The sequence below is a fragment of the Schistocerca nitens genome, chromosome 6 (genome assembly GCF_023898315.1).
Source record: "Schistocerca nitens isolate TAMUIC-IGC-003100 chromosome 6, iqSchNite1.1, whole genome shotgun sequence".
Lineage (NCBI taxonomy): Eukaryota > Metazoa > Arthropoda > Insecta > Orthoptera > Acrididae > Schistocerca > Schistocerca nitens.
Genome location: NC_064619.1, coordinates 498,174,398 through 498,189,447, shown reverse-complemented (window position 1 = coordinate 498,189,447; position 15,050 = coordinate 498,174,398). Strand labels below are relative to the sequence as shown.

Sequence of the window (15,050 nt, the reverse complement as noted above, 5' to 3'; positions counted from 1 at the left end):
AACCGAGAATTATTAACTGGGACACTGAAAAGAACTCAGATGTATATGTTCCTGGTGTGAAAGGATTAGCCATCATTCTCTGACATTTCCCAGGGTATGCCCAGCTGCTTTTATTGTTTTGATCATAAGCCATCACAATCTTCAGGGAGCTCCTTTTGTGTACCCCAAGAATATTGTGTAAAGTTAACAAATAAACAACTTGTAAACATCTATTCAGACTTTGGGGTTACTACACTTACATGCCAATACAATTAATCTCTAAGATATTTGTAAGTAATAATGAGTGAATTCTGAAATAACTGTGAAATTCACAATCACAAACAATAAATACACATAGGCATGCACATTTCGAGAGCTTACAACAGTTTTTTTTTTATTTTTTTATTTTTTATTCTGGTGTAAAACTCTATTACGGGTTGCCAGCAGAGATTGAATATATCAGGATATTAAAAAAGTTTATTTCATTAGCAACTCCTCCTATAATTCATCAGAATTTTGGGCTCAGGTATGCGAGTTCTGGATAACTTTAGTGTATTAAATAGGTTTTTAGCTATTGCAGTGAAATGGTGCAAATGCACATAGTGGTCAATGGGAGTTGGTGATATGGGCCCTCATTGCTGAACTGAGATCATGAGAATGTGTGTGTTGGTATTTACAGAAATATATACAAGGCTGGGAGTTAGATTGCAAAAGATAAGGTTTAAGTAATAATAGTTATAAGTGAAAGAAAATTAGGTTCTGTAAGAAAATTAGGTTCTGTTCAGATTAGTGTGGTGATTTTTGCTGGAGATATTCTGGGGGCACAAGATCGCTGCTCAGAGTGACATTTCAGGGAGCTACAGTCATAGCAAAGTTCCACGATTGTGGGACTCTGTAACTAAGGAGATCAATGTATAATAAACATAGAATTTTACTCAGAGTCATAATGAAAGTCTGTTCTTGTTATTACTTGATTGTATGAAGTTATTCTCAGAAGTTAAACTGATTTGTAATTGGGATAATAAACCCCGTCTGTGAACCTATCAGAGCATGTTACTACATACAGTAAAACCCCGTATTAATGAACCCGCTTTTAAGGAATACTTTCGTTGGTCCCAGCGATAACACCATAAAAACAGTGTCCCTGAAATTCGGTTTTAACAAATTGCGCTTTCTTTTTTTAAATTCTGCTTTTAAGGAATAAGTGTGTTACAATTTGCAAATTAAAATACGGTCTGCAGCTGCACTTCTTGTTTTTGGACATTAAATCATAATGTTAGGCTTTGATCATCTGCATTCTTAAAATCGATGTCTGTGTTAGCGTTCCGATATTGGTCTCATATCGATAGTTGTGAAGTTATTGAGATTGGTGAATGTTAAACTGATCATTTGAAAACACAATTCTTCCACATTACCGCGCTCCAGCTGTCGTGTCTGACATTATAAAGTGAAAGCTTTAAGTGTATACTGCAGTTGTGTAGTCTACTTATAATAGTGTTTTTGTATGTTTAATATGGCCAGCAAACGAAGAAAACTGACGATACAGCAGAAGCTAACAATTATTCGCGATTTTGAAGAGAATCGCAATACCTGTATGAAATTGTGCAACGTTGCAAAGAAGTACGATTTGGCGCCATCATCTTTGTGCAGAATAATAAAAAATAAGGAGGCTTTATTAAATTTAGAAACACATGGTTCATGTTCATCAAAAAGGAAGAATATTCGTGAGTCGTCTTTCAAAGCCGTAGAAACTGCTCTTTTAGACTGGTTTCAGGGAATAAGAGCCACAAATATTCTCATAGGTGGCAATGTGCGCATGAGAAGGCGCAAGAAATTGCACTGAGGATGGGATATGAGAACTTCAGTGCATCTAACAGCTGGCTAGATCGTTTTACAAAATGTCACAATCTCTCAACCCAAAATTTAAGTGGAGAAAGTGCGTCTGTGGACAACGAAAGTGTGAAACATTGGAAAAGTTATACTTTGCGACATCTGATTCAAGGGTATGATTCCAAAAATATTTTTAATGCCAATGAGACTGGTGTATTTTATAACCTCCTTCCATCTAAAACACTTTCAATTAAGGTGTGAAAAATGTCATGGGGGACAAAAAAGCAAAGAGAGAATGGCAGCATTATTGCGTGTGAACAATGACAGAAGGGAAAAGTTGCCACCTTTAATGACTTGTAAATTTAAAACCCTGAGATGTTTTAAGAACATAAAGAAACTTCCGTGCGAATATGAGTTTAACAGTTCTTAACAGTACTAACCAGCTGGAACGACACCTTCTAGGAGTACGCTATGAAGGAAGGAAGCAACAGACTACTCTTCTAGATTTTTTTCAGAAATAAAGACAGTATAACAGTTTCATTCACTATTGTGATATCTAATTCATTGAGTGACATTAGCTAAATAAAATTTTCTCCTTTTAAATCAAGATACCAGTTGACTTTTGATGTGACCTAACATCCAAAATATCTTTAAAAAAAAAAAGTATTATAAATATATCGAGAAGTTTTAAATTTGCCAAGAAACATTTTCATGTGACTATATTTTAGTATGCAGCACAGGGTGAGTTTGTTATTATGGAGTATTTATATGGCCTAAATAGCCTAGGTTCCAATTTTGATTCTGGAACACTTACTTAGTGCATTTTGACCTAAACCCTTATTTAAGAAAAACCCTCTTAAGGAACAAATTTTTTGGTCCCCTGAGATTCGTTAAAAAGGGGTTTTACTGTAATAGTAGTCATTTCACAGGAAAAGTGGAAAAGTATGGTGGAAGGCGCCATCCCTCTGGAACAAGTTATAAGATCACTTCAAGATGCAAAGAACCCTTGCAGAAGTATGTACACAGCTGATTGTGTTTTCTGGAGTTACATAAATACTTTAATAATTAGTTGATGAACTCAGCAGCCAATTAGTGTAAGGGGAAAAGCAGTTTTTAAAGAAAGTGCTTTTCTACTCATATACATACATACACAGGGTGATTTTGCTAAATGGGGACAAACGGCATGGAAAGATTCTTGAGAAGATAAGGAGCATAAAAGATCATGTGGACATATGGAAAGAAATGAGGTACAGCCACTTGAACATAGATATAAAGTGTTTTCAACAGTATAGGTTTCAATGGTTGAAAGCATACACGGGAACAAACCAGAAAAATGGGAATGTTCTGTCCGTATTAATGTCTTAGGGGCACAATGGCAGCAAACCATGAGCACTGGTTCGGCCCTAATGTTTGGGTGTGGATTATTGGTGACTGCCTCATCACTCTTTCATAATGCCTCACAGGCATGACATATCTGCCTCTCCTTCTGGAAGATGTGCCTTTGGTGATACAAAGGGTAAGGTGGCTACTACATAAAGGTGCTTCATCCCAGTTCGACATTTCCATGCGGAGGTATCTCGACAGCTTTTATCTTGACCATACACTGAGGCTGAACTATTGCTGGAGGTTTGTAGCCCTACACTACTAAAATGTTAGTACAGACAGAGTATTCCCACTGTCTGGAGTGTTCCTGTCTGTGCTTTCAACAGCTAAAAACTACATTGTCAAAGTTCAGTGTGCTTTCAATCATTCATTAAAACCTACACAGTCACAAATATTGTATCTCCATTTTTTTTAAAAAAAGAAGAAGTGGTTGTACCTCCCTTGGAATGTATTTTGGGCCACAGGTACAAACGACCTTTCTTGCTCCTTAACCTGCTAGAGTTTGTTTCCTGCAGTTTGTCTCTATTTAGCAAAATCACCCAGTATAAAGTAATATAGAAGTGATTCTCACGATTATGAGTAGTTTAGCAATAGTTATAATTTGTTGATCCACTTAGAGAAGTTGCATTCAGAGGCTGGCTCTGCATGTTAATGCATAACCTTACTAGTTTCACATTAATGAAGACGAATCTTCATGACAGTATTTATGTATATGATGAGTGAATGAATGCTGGAAAATGTAGCATATTTCAAAACTGACATTGCTGTTGCCTTCAGCTTGAAGAATGGTTTGATGCAGCCCTCCACACTACTCTCCCTTGTGCAAGCTTCATCTCTGAATAACTACTGCAACTCACATAAATTTGAAACTACATACTGTACTAATCTCATGGTCTCCCTTTGCAATTTTTACCCCCACACTTCCCTCCAACACGAAATAAATGACTACTTGATGTCTCAGAATGTGTTTTATCATCCAACCCCTTCTTTTAGCCAAGTTTTGCCATAATTTTGTTTCTCCCCTATTCTATTCAGTACCTGTTCATTAGTTATGCAATTTACCCATCTAATCTTCAGAATTCTTCTGCAGCAACACATTTCAAAACCTTATATTCTCTTTTTGTATGAATGCTTATCGCCTATTTTCACTTCTGTACAAGGCTATACTCCAAACAAATGCCATCACAAAAGACTTCCTAACACTTAAATTTATATTCAAAGTTGACAAATTTCTCTTGTACAGAAACATTTTTCTTGCCATTGCCATTCTACATTTAATAACCTCTTTACTTCAGCCATAGTAAGTTACTTTACTGCCTGAACAGCAAAAGTACTCTACTATTTTCAGGATCTCAGTTTCTAATACAATTCCCTCAGCATTGCCTGATTTAATTCAATTACATTCCATTACCGATGTTTTGCTTTTGTTAATGTTCATCTTAATACCTTCCTCTCAAAACATTGTACATTCCATACAGCTGCACTTCCAAACCATTTGTTGTCTCTGAAAGAATTACAGTGTCGTTGGAAAACCGCAGAGCTTTTTATTTTCTTTTTTTTTTTTTCCTCCTTCCTTTTAAAACGTGGTTCTCCAGCAGGGATACGACTTCCTCAAATCCTGCCCTGAAATGAGATCCATCCTTCATGAAATCCTCCCCACTCCACCAAGAGTGTCTTTCCGGCGTCCACCTAACCTTCGTAACCTGTTAGTTCATCCCTATGAAATCCCCAAACCACCTTCCCTACCCTCTGGCTCCTATCCTTGTAACCGCCCCCGGTGTAAAACCTGTCCCATGCACCCTCCCACCACCACCTACTCCAGTCCTGTAACCCGGAAGGTGTACACGATCAAAGGCAGAGCCACGTGTGAAAGCACCCACGTGATTTACCAACTGACCTGCCTACACTGTGATGCATTCTATGTGGGAATGACCAGCAACAAACTGTCCATTCGCATGAATGGACACAGGCAGACAGTGTTTGTTGGTAATGAGTATCACCCTGTGGCTAAACATGCCTTGGTGCACGGCCAGCACATCTTGGCACAGTGTTACACCGTCCGGGTTATCTGGATACTTCCCACCAACACCAACCTATCCGAACTCCGGAGATGGGAACTTGCTCTTCAATATATCCTTTCTTCCCGTTACCCACCAGGCCTCAATCTCCGCTAATTTCAAGTTGCCGCCACTCATACCTCACCTGTCATTCAACAACATCTTTGCCTCTGCACTTCCGCCTTGACTGACGTCTCTGCCCAAACTCTTTGTCTTTAAATATGTCTGCTTGTGTCTGTATGTGTGTGTGTGTGTGTGTGTGTGCGCACGAGCGCGCGCGAGTGTATACCCGTCCTTTTTTCCCCCTAAGGTAAGTCTTTCCGCTCCCGGGATTGGAATGACTCCTTACCCTCTCCCTTAAAATCCACATCCTTTCGTCTTTCTCTCTCCTTCCCTCTTTCCTGATGAGGCAACAGTTTGTTGCGAAAGCTTGAATTTTGTGTGTATGTTTGTGTTTGTTTGTGTGTCTATCGACCTGCCAGCGCTTTCGTTTGGTAAGTCACATAGCTCTTTTATATATTCTTCCCATCTCTGAAGGACATCGTCACATTCTTTGTACACTACCTTTTCGTCTTTACTCAAAATTTTCATAGTAGCACTTCCTGCTCTGTTTTGTTCCCAAGTCATAGTCTTTACTCTGTTATACAGTAAGTCGTATCTTCCCTTCCTGTCCAGTTCTTCAATTTCATCACATTCCTCTTTTAGCTATTTTTTCCTAGCCTGCTCTGTTTCTCTTCGCAGTTCATTATTTAACCTTCGGTATATCTTTCTTACACTTTCAGTGCTCTTGTTTTTCAATTTTCTTCTCTCCTCCAAAAATTGAAATAAAGGAAGAAAAAAGGATTGCACATAGGGTCTCAATCTCATGACCCTTGTATTACCACTCTGCGCTCTTTTGATCATGTCCACTGTCTTGGAATTATGCTAACAAAAATGACTCATATCTCGCCTGACCCGGGCCAAAAATGACCCCCCCCCCCCCCCCCCCACACACACACACACACACACACAAATGATTGGCCACCTGGAGCTCCCACTTTTGTCACTTTCATTTCTGGCCAAGCTCTGTACAGGCATCATCCCCTTGTTAGTCAAGGCTGGCTCTCCCAAGGATATAACCAGTTCTGATGGTGGATGTCATTTACTCCAGGGGCTTTGTGGTGGCTTAGATCTTTCAGGGCTCTGTCAAATCTTCTCGCAGTATCTTATCTCCCATCCCATCTTCAGCTACTTCCTCCTCCCTTTCTGCAATACTGCATTCAAGTCCATTTCCCTTGTGTAGCCCCCCCCCCCCCTCTATATTCTTTCCACTTTTCCCCTCTTTGCTTATTACTGGGGGGCTCTGAGCACTATGGGACTCAATTGCTGAGGTCATTAGTCCCCTAGAACTTAGAACTAGTTAAACCTAACTAACCTAAGGACATCACACACATCCATGCCCGAGGCAGGATTCGAACCTGCGACCGTAGCGGTCTCGCGGTTCCAGACTGCAGCGCCAGAACCGTGCGGCCACTTCGGCCGGCACTTATTACTGGCTTTCCATCTTGATATTCATACAAACAACTGTTTCTCTTTTCTCCGAATGTCTCTTTAATTTCCCTGTAGGTAGTATCTATCTCTCCTCTAATTATACATGCTTCTACTGACTTAAATTTGTTCTATAGCCATTTCGGCTTAGCCATTTTGCACTTTCGGTCATCTCTCTGATACAGAGAGATAATGTTAAGTTCTCTATACCTTCAAAGAATATCAGCATTAGTGTGCTCATAATCACACAATTAAAAAAAAGTTCATGTCAGTTGCCCCATTAAATATTAAGCTAAAAGCAACGGGAACTCAAAGTTCACTAAATTATTATTTCCACTCTGTCCATGATTTTCCATTTTCATACATTCCAAAATGCTGTTTTGTATTTTCAGAAAAATGCTTTCCATTGGCATAAATTTTTATATAATTTATATTACTTTCAAACATATTTTACATAATACTTCATATACTGCATGTTACTCTACAATGATGAAAAAGATTACACTCTGATTCCTATAAACTGAGACTATATAAATAATATATTTCAATTTTAATTTGTTCTCACCTTGTGCCGGTTCTTTAGTTTGATAGGAAGGCACATGTTGCACTTCTGGCAATGGAAGAATCTATCTCTACCACCAATTCGACAGATTCCACATCCATCACAATGATACTGGTTTTTTTCTTCATCATCAAAAAGTTTGCATTCCAAACATGTATACTGGAAAAAAAAGCAAAAGTCATTATAAATTGTGTTATAAGCAGAACATGCTGTATTATCTTATGAAAGTAATAAAATTAAACTTAACTATAAATGCGTGGACAAACAGAACACATTGTAATACTTTTTATTAAGTAATACAGAAAGATGGTAGTGTACTGCAGTAGATAATAGTGATTTTTTATGATTATATGAACAAAACAGACTATATCACTTTTTTTTTTTTTTTTTTTTTTGTTCAACTGTAATTCATACTTTTAACCATGTTAGACCATCTTCTAATGTAAAATTCAGGAGCATAATTGCTACAGTCTGCAAACAGAAGAACAAGCTAGTGAGTCCTCAAAGCTGGTGAGTTTCCACTATCTACCCTACAATATCACATAGAGCACCACAGGTTACTTCACAAAGTTATTACCATCTTTCTGTGGTGAACTTTTTAAATCAATGGGGAGGCACTGCACAGCATATGGTAGAGGAGTTTTTATTCTTTGCAAGATGCATTAACACTATTCAGAACACAAAATTAGTATCTGATAACAAATACAAGAAACAAGCACAAAAATACTCTACATACATCACCACACAATGCCCCACACTGCTAGGCACTGCTTAGTACTCCTATATAGCTTTTGGAGCATTATTCCAGTAAAGCTCACTTCATCCACCACAAGAACTGCTTGTCCTTCAGTTTACAGACTATACCACTAGCATCAAGCTGTTGTGTGTCGTTGCAACTGAAGCCAAATATGGCAATTTAATTTAATTACAGAAAAACCTGATCTAGGTTGTTTTATTAATATAAAATGATAATACTTAACTAGGAAAGTGTAAAATGTATATATAAAAAAGAAAGAGGCACATACAGGTTGGTTGAACAGTAATAACTTTCAGCAGATCAATCTCCTAATGATGGCAATATACACACACACAAAATAAACGAAGAAAAGAAAAAAAATCATTGGGGGAGTGGAAAGTAAGAATGTGTTCTGAAAGAATTATTACATTCAGCGAGACAATAAGTTAAAAGAACTTTCCAAAAAATGAAAACACACAGGTATTCAAAAATGCGAAGATGATTCCTCCATAAGTCAAAATTCTGTGATATTATGATATATAAATGTTCAAACACGCCAACATTATTAACCTACACCATTCCTAGCTTTCTGTGTTGCTGCTTGCAAGAAAATAGGTTGGGTTCTGGTCACACAAGGCATTTAACCTATATTCTGAGCACCCAACAAAACAAAGAATATGCTACATCTGGTAAAAAAGAGTTTTCGTGAGAGTTTTCTTAGGATTAATATTCCTTGTGAATGCATCAGCTTTTACATTGATCCATTCATACAGTGCCAAAAAGTTGTATAGCGGAAGGAGGCAGCAGGTATTATGGGATAGGAATGTGGGAAGAAGAGGCAGCAGGTGTATGGGATAGGAATGCAACACACAGGCACAGGCACAGGTGAGCTTGTGCAGGGCATGACAATGATGACATGAGGGTGGATTGGAAATGAGTGACATACCATAGGAAGGGGAGACGGGCGGGGGGAGCATATGGATATAGGACGTGTGATGTTAGGGTCCTGGGGGTAGGTGGAGATTGCTGTAGGGCAGAGGGTTAGCAGAGACTGAGGTCAGGATGATTATGGAAATGAAGGATGTATTGCAAGGGAAGCTCCCATCAACATAGTTCAGAAGAGCTTTTTCTGGGTAGAAGGTTGCAGATGACACAGTTTGTGAAGCAGCCATTGAAATAAAGAATATTGAGCTCAGTGCATGTTCTGCCTCTAGGTGGTCATCTCTGCTCTTGGCCACAATTTGACAGTGGTTACTCATTTGAATACAGGCCAAATGCAGTCTCAGCACTGTGTTTTCAGCTGGCAAAATGTAGCTGCAGTGTGTGTGTGTGTGTGTGTGTGTGTGTGTGTGTGTGTGTGTGTGTGTGTGTGTGTGAGAGAGAGAGAGAGAGAGAGAGAGAGAGAGAGAGATCTAGCCCAAAAAGGGATTTGTCCGAAAGCTAGTGATGATTTTAGTCTTGTTTAAGTGCATGTCTATGACTGAATGCCTCTACTATTCTGTGGGTTGTTATGTTTACTCCTAAATTGTATACAAACATAGAATTATGTTTGATGAGTCAAAATAAATGTTCCTATTGAGATTCAGAGATCAAATTGTGCAACAACAACTTTAACCAGAAAAGCAGCTGTACCATTAGCGGTACACCTAAGTGCGTGCCTGATGCTGAGAGTGTAAAGAGAAATATGCCATGTTGTTTACTTCCTAGCAAGCCTCATGGTACTAATAGTATCTCTCCATCACAGACAACTCACTGGTAACATATGTAAATTTCTTGGCTATTGAACATTGTTATATGCATGTAATTAGGCTAGATGTTCCATTTAAAATATCACCATAACACATTTTGACATTGAACACTTGGTGATGATAAAGCCATTCAAATCTAATATACCAAGAAACAAGATAATTTCATCAAATAATGCTTGCAGTTTCTAATACAGGAACATTAGTCAGCACTGTTTTGCAACACACAGGCTCACATTATTCCTGCAGCTCGTAACACATTCCCAGTGATGAGACTAGTGTGCAATGGCAATCCCACTACTTCTAACAACTTTCTCACTACGTTGTGGCAAATGTAAAACACTGTTGAAATGTTCAAACTGTTTCAGTTCTTGTCTTCAGTGTCTTCAAAACGTGTGTATTGCATGTACTGTACAGCTTTACATAAACTGCTTACATTATGTAGTCTACAAAAATTGTCAAAAACATTTCAAACTTAGACATACTGTAAAAACCTGAGCCAGTTGTTACAAAACAACAATACAAACATCTTTGTCACAACCCAAGGACACAGTGGCGGAGGAGGGGGAGGGGGGGGGAGGGAGGTATGACGGAGAGGCTTATTACTAAAAAATTAAAAAAAATTGCTTAATAAACTATTTCAACCAGCAACAGTGTCAGTCCATCTGCACATAATGTCATCAAAAATTTCTCTTCAGCATTTGTGAGAACATGCAGAGCGTCATAAATACAGTGTTGAATGTTTAAAATACAATTACAATGTCACCACTTTAAACTTCTTCACAAAAGAATTGAAGCCAGATCTCCCCTTTTTGTGACAAGCTGCCTCTCTCTCTCTCTCTCTCTCTCTCTCTCTTTTTTCTTTTATCCTCCTCATTTAGCCCATCTTGAACTTCAGAGCACTTCCTCGGCACTAGCCCATTGCTAAATGACACTCTTCTCATGAAATTTTCCCTTCAGGCAGTGGGAGTAACAAGGTGTCATACAACACTGCCAAAGTTCTGTGTGTCTGAAATAATCACAAAAAAATGAAAGCCAACAAAAACTTCTTCAGAACTTCAACTTCTTACAGTTAACTTTTTTTTATGGAAACAAAACTCTTCTTGGGAACTAAGATATTGGTGAAAACTAGAATCATCTTGATCTTTAAAACTGAATTCTTACAAAATCTTGAAAATTAAAAATCTTTGAAACAAAGAGCTACTTTAGCCACATACGTGTAGATTAGTCTGATTAGTCCCATTTTCTGACTGAGCTTATTTTGAACTGCACATTGTTTTTGAAGCAGATAATAGAGGCACTCTTACATGTTTAGGTTCTTTGTGCTTTGGGCATAAGTTACAAAATGTTGGAGTATCCGTGCATACCTCCTTTTTGTACTATGGAAAAAAATTTCCAGTCTGATTTCACAATCACATTTAATGATATGGTGTTTGGCATTGTCCTGGTAATAAAGACCAGTTTCAGATGTGATATTGTGCATCAATTAGGTGATTACTTGGTACTTGCCACAATATGGTTATGTGGCAATATTTAGTAGTTCTGCTTCTTAATCACTCAATCGGATACCAAACATACAGAGCACTGGATAGGGTTGGTGAATATATTTTCCATCAAATCAATGTTTGCCCCCTTAAAACACACCAAACAGCTGGTGCATGAATAATGCATACTACTGGTTTCGGTGGAGGGTTGTGTAGCCATTAATGATTAGGGCCCTCCAATTTATTGCTCCAATTTTTTGCTCTTCGGCATCATTGCATGAAATTTGTGAAAGTTTTTGAAAGATGTTAAAAAGGTTTATTTACGTTGTTGGCAAACTACTCAAAACAAAGTCATGGACTTCCTACTTCTCTTACTGAATTGTTTTCTGTAGTTGAATTAATTTCAGATCCTACATCTTTGGCAAGATAATACACAGAATTTCTATTTACTAAAATTTCAATTTATATCAACATTGGATACCATTTCAACAAGGCATGATATTGGCCATTTGCTGTGCAGAAATCATACTGAGCATTTAGTCTGACACAGCAAGAATAGCAGGCCTAGCATTTTCAACATTATTGTTATGCTGCCCACCTGGAGCCTTTGTATTTGTCATGTTGCAACAGTGTTTGCTGTAATCCAGATGCCAGTGCTGAAGGTCACTGTTTTTGGTATTTATGTCATTTAGCACTCTTTTCCAGTTGGTGGCTGCATATTCTAATGTTATCTTAAGGCAATATCTGTGTTATGTGGAATTAAACCTGTCATATTAACGCACCTCCAAGTGATTGTGTAGATGCTCTTTGGTCAGTGTAATTGATAAAACTGAAATTGCAACATAGTCTGTGTCAAAGGCAAGGCACTTCTTATAGATGAGGATGCCCTAGTAATTGGATTTGAAGGCACTTATATTTCACCTTGTTAATTTTCAAGTACTTTTATGGAGTGTTATTAAGGTTGTAACTTGCATGTGTAGTCACTTCCAGAGTAATTTAATATTGCCTACATCCTAGACATTCTTGTTTGTAGCCTTATTTGGACAGATTTCTGAGCCGGCCGCGGTGGTCTAGCGGTTCAGGCACTCAGTCCGGAACCGCGCGACTACTGCGGTCGCAGGTTCGAATACTGCCTCGGGCATGGATGTGTGTGATGTCCTTAGGTTAGTTGGGTTTAAGTAGTTCTAAGTTCTAGGGGACTGATGACCACAGATGTTAAGTCTCATAGTGCTCAGAGCCATTTGAACCATTTGTTCCTTCTGATGTGTGTTGGTATGGTAGTCAGTGGTTGTTGCATTCCTATTTCCTGGGCCCAGAGATGAGATATGTTTTCTTTCTGCTGTGGCAACACTTCCATCGTCACTGCTGCAGCAACACTTCCATCGTCACACAACGCCTTGGTTGGCCCACAATTCGGCACCTCCACCAGCTGCTTTGTGTTGGTTGAAGTTAAGTAAATTTGATTGTCTGATACATGCCATGGTGGAGTGTCACCAATTAATACTAAAACTACTGATCTATTCAATATTGTGAATTCAGCAAGCACATAAGCTTTAAAGCATGATCTGCGAGCCCGAAGTTCCTTGTCACTATATTTGCTCTTTAACTGCTTGTTTAAACCTTGTACTCTTATTGGTAGTCCTAGAGCGTGTTCAGTTTTAAAGACCTTTACTTGTGAATATTAAATGTTGAGTTTTTCATTTTTTTATCCACAGTCATTAGCTAACTCTATTCATTTCTGAACACCATTTTTTGCATCTTTTTCTGCTTGTTGAGTTCCTTCCCAAAGGTGAAACTGTCAGTGTGATACAATACTGTGGAACACTGAAAAAACGGTGGTGCACAATTCAAAACAAAAGACTTGGAATGCTCACTCAAGGAATTGCATTGTCTCATGACAACTCTTGTCCACATTCCACTAGTGTAGCTCGAAACCTTATTCAGGAATTTGGTTGGGAGCAGTTCAATCACCCGCCATACAGACCGAATCTTATACCTTCTTACTATCGCCTGTTCTCGAACTTTGAGTACGAGTTTGAAATAAGGCGTTTTGATGATTATGACGATGACGATGACACAAAATCAATGATCAGCAGTGGCTGTCTTCACTTGCACCACCTTTCTATGAAGAGGGCATAGAAAAGTTGGTTTCTCACTACGAGAAAAGTCTGAACAATGGTGCCACTATGTAGAAAAATAGTTCAGAAAAGCTCTTTCTTGTAAAAATTTTGGTTTTAAAAAAGATTTATATGAGTTTTTTCCCAAGACGGTACTTACTTTCTGAACATGCCTCTTATTTCTGCATGACTACTGCAATGCTTGGAATTAATCTCACGGAGAAAGCAAATTAATACAGTAATGGTGAAGACCATTCTAAATATCATTAATTAGAGTGAAAAAGGAATGTGCAAAAACAAAGATATCACACTGTCGATTGTTTTGAAAAGGCAAGTAACAGATAAGTCCCGTTCCAAAGCAGCAAGCAAGAACAACTTATTTTAAACAAGAAGAAGCAAAAATTATACGTATGAATCAATTAATTGATGAGATCACTCAATTCACATTTCTAAAACTTACAAAAACAATATACATGGTGAACCAAAATTTGAGCACTCTGACACCTCAGTGCCATCCTTGCATACTGACAGTACAAATAAGACAAACAAAATTTCATCCTGTGCATATTTTCAGTAGAAAATGGATGTAAAAGAAAGACAATTTGGCAACATTTTAATCACATACACAAGTATCTGTAATCAATACTGTGTGTAGAGTTTTGTGTTAGAATACTTACTTGAGTTCAAGATTTTTAACCTGGGTCTAATTGTAATTTATTTTTTCTCATTTTAGACTCTGTAATAAGGTATTTTGCTTCTTAATTGTTACACATCAATTACAGTAGGTATGGTACAAATCACATGCAATTATTTCATACTAACACTGACAGCACAATCATTTTTTATTATTCCACTTTTAAAGATTTATTTTTGCCTTTAAACATTTATTCTGTTCTCTTCCCTGCCCAACACCCCTCTGTGGATTGTCAGCTTTGCTTCCCTTTCATTCAGTCATATCCGCCTGCCCCTGGGAAACATGCCACCCACTCTCTTTCTTGGTCTATCCTTGCTTCTTTTACCTATGGTCGTTCCAATTCCTCTGAAACTATGCAAATTATGTAGCCACATCAAGAAGTGTGTTTTTTCACACTACTTCGTCAACTACATTCAAACCCAGTTTCCAGCATATGCTGCTTTCATTGATTCTATTACTACCAACTATTGTGCTTACTACTTTAATAGCCATTACCTTTCTTTAAGACATTGCATCACCAGCAGGAACTGCAACCCACCTCACAAGTAATTACCAGAATCTATTATTAATTTTATCATCAGATAATGATTAGCTAGTCTTTCAATTATCAGTCTATTATTATTATTATTATTATTATTATTATTATTAGGTACCTCAATGGACACCTGGAGAAAAAAAAAGTGTGTTTCTACAAGCCATGAATATCTCTCTCTCTCTCTCTCTCTCTCTCTCTCTCACACACACACACACACACACACACACAAAACCAACTGCTTGTTGACGTCACTTCCAAAGTGTTCTGAAAATCTTTACATCATTGATTTTTACAAGGAATGTGCTGCTACTTAAAATTCAGTATAAAATTAATCAAAGCTGATCTTCATAATTCCGTATGTAAATACACCATCAGAAACAAGCTGTAAGAAATTTGATGAG

At 37.9% G+C, this 15,050-nt stretch overlaps 1 protein-coding gene across 2 annotated transcripts in view; it reads right to left on the bottom strand.

The window, feature by feature from the left end:
* The window catches only part of LOC126262255 (RING finger and CHY zinc finger domain-containing protein 1), a 93,865-nt gene that overhangs the window by 39,115 nt on the left and 39,700 nt on the right, over positions 1-15,050 (bottom strand). For both annotated transcript variants that reach the window (XM_049958741.1, XM_049958742.1), the window contains exon 3: positions 7,342-7,497. In XM_049958741.1, coding sequence (XP_049814698.1) covers positions 7,342-7,497 — 156 coding nt within the window. The remainder of the gene's footprint in view (positions 1-7,341; positions 7,498-15,050) is intronic.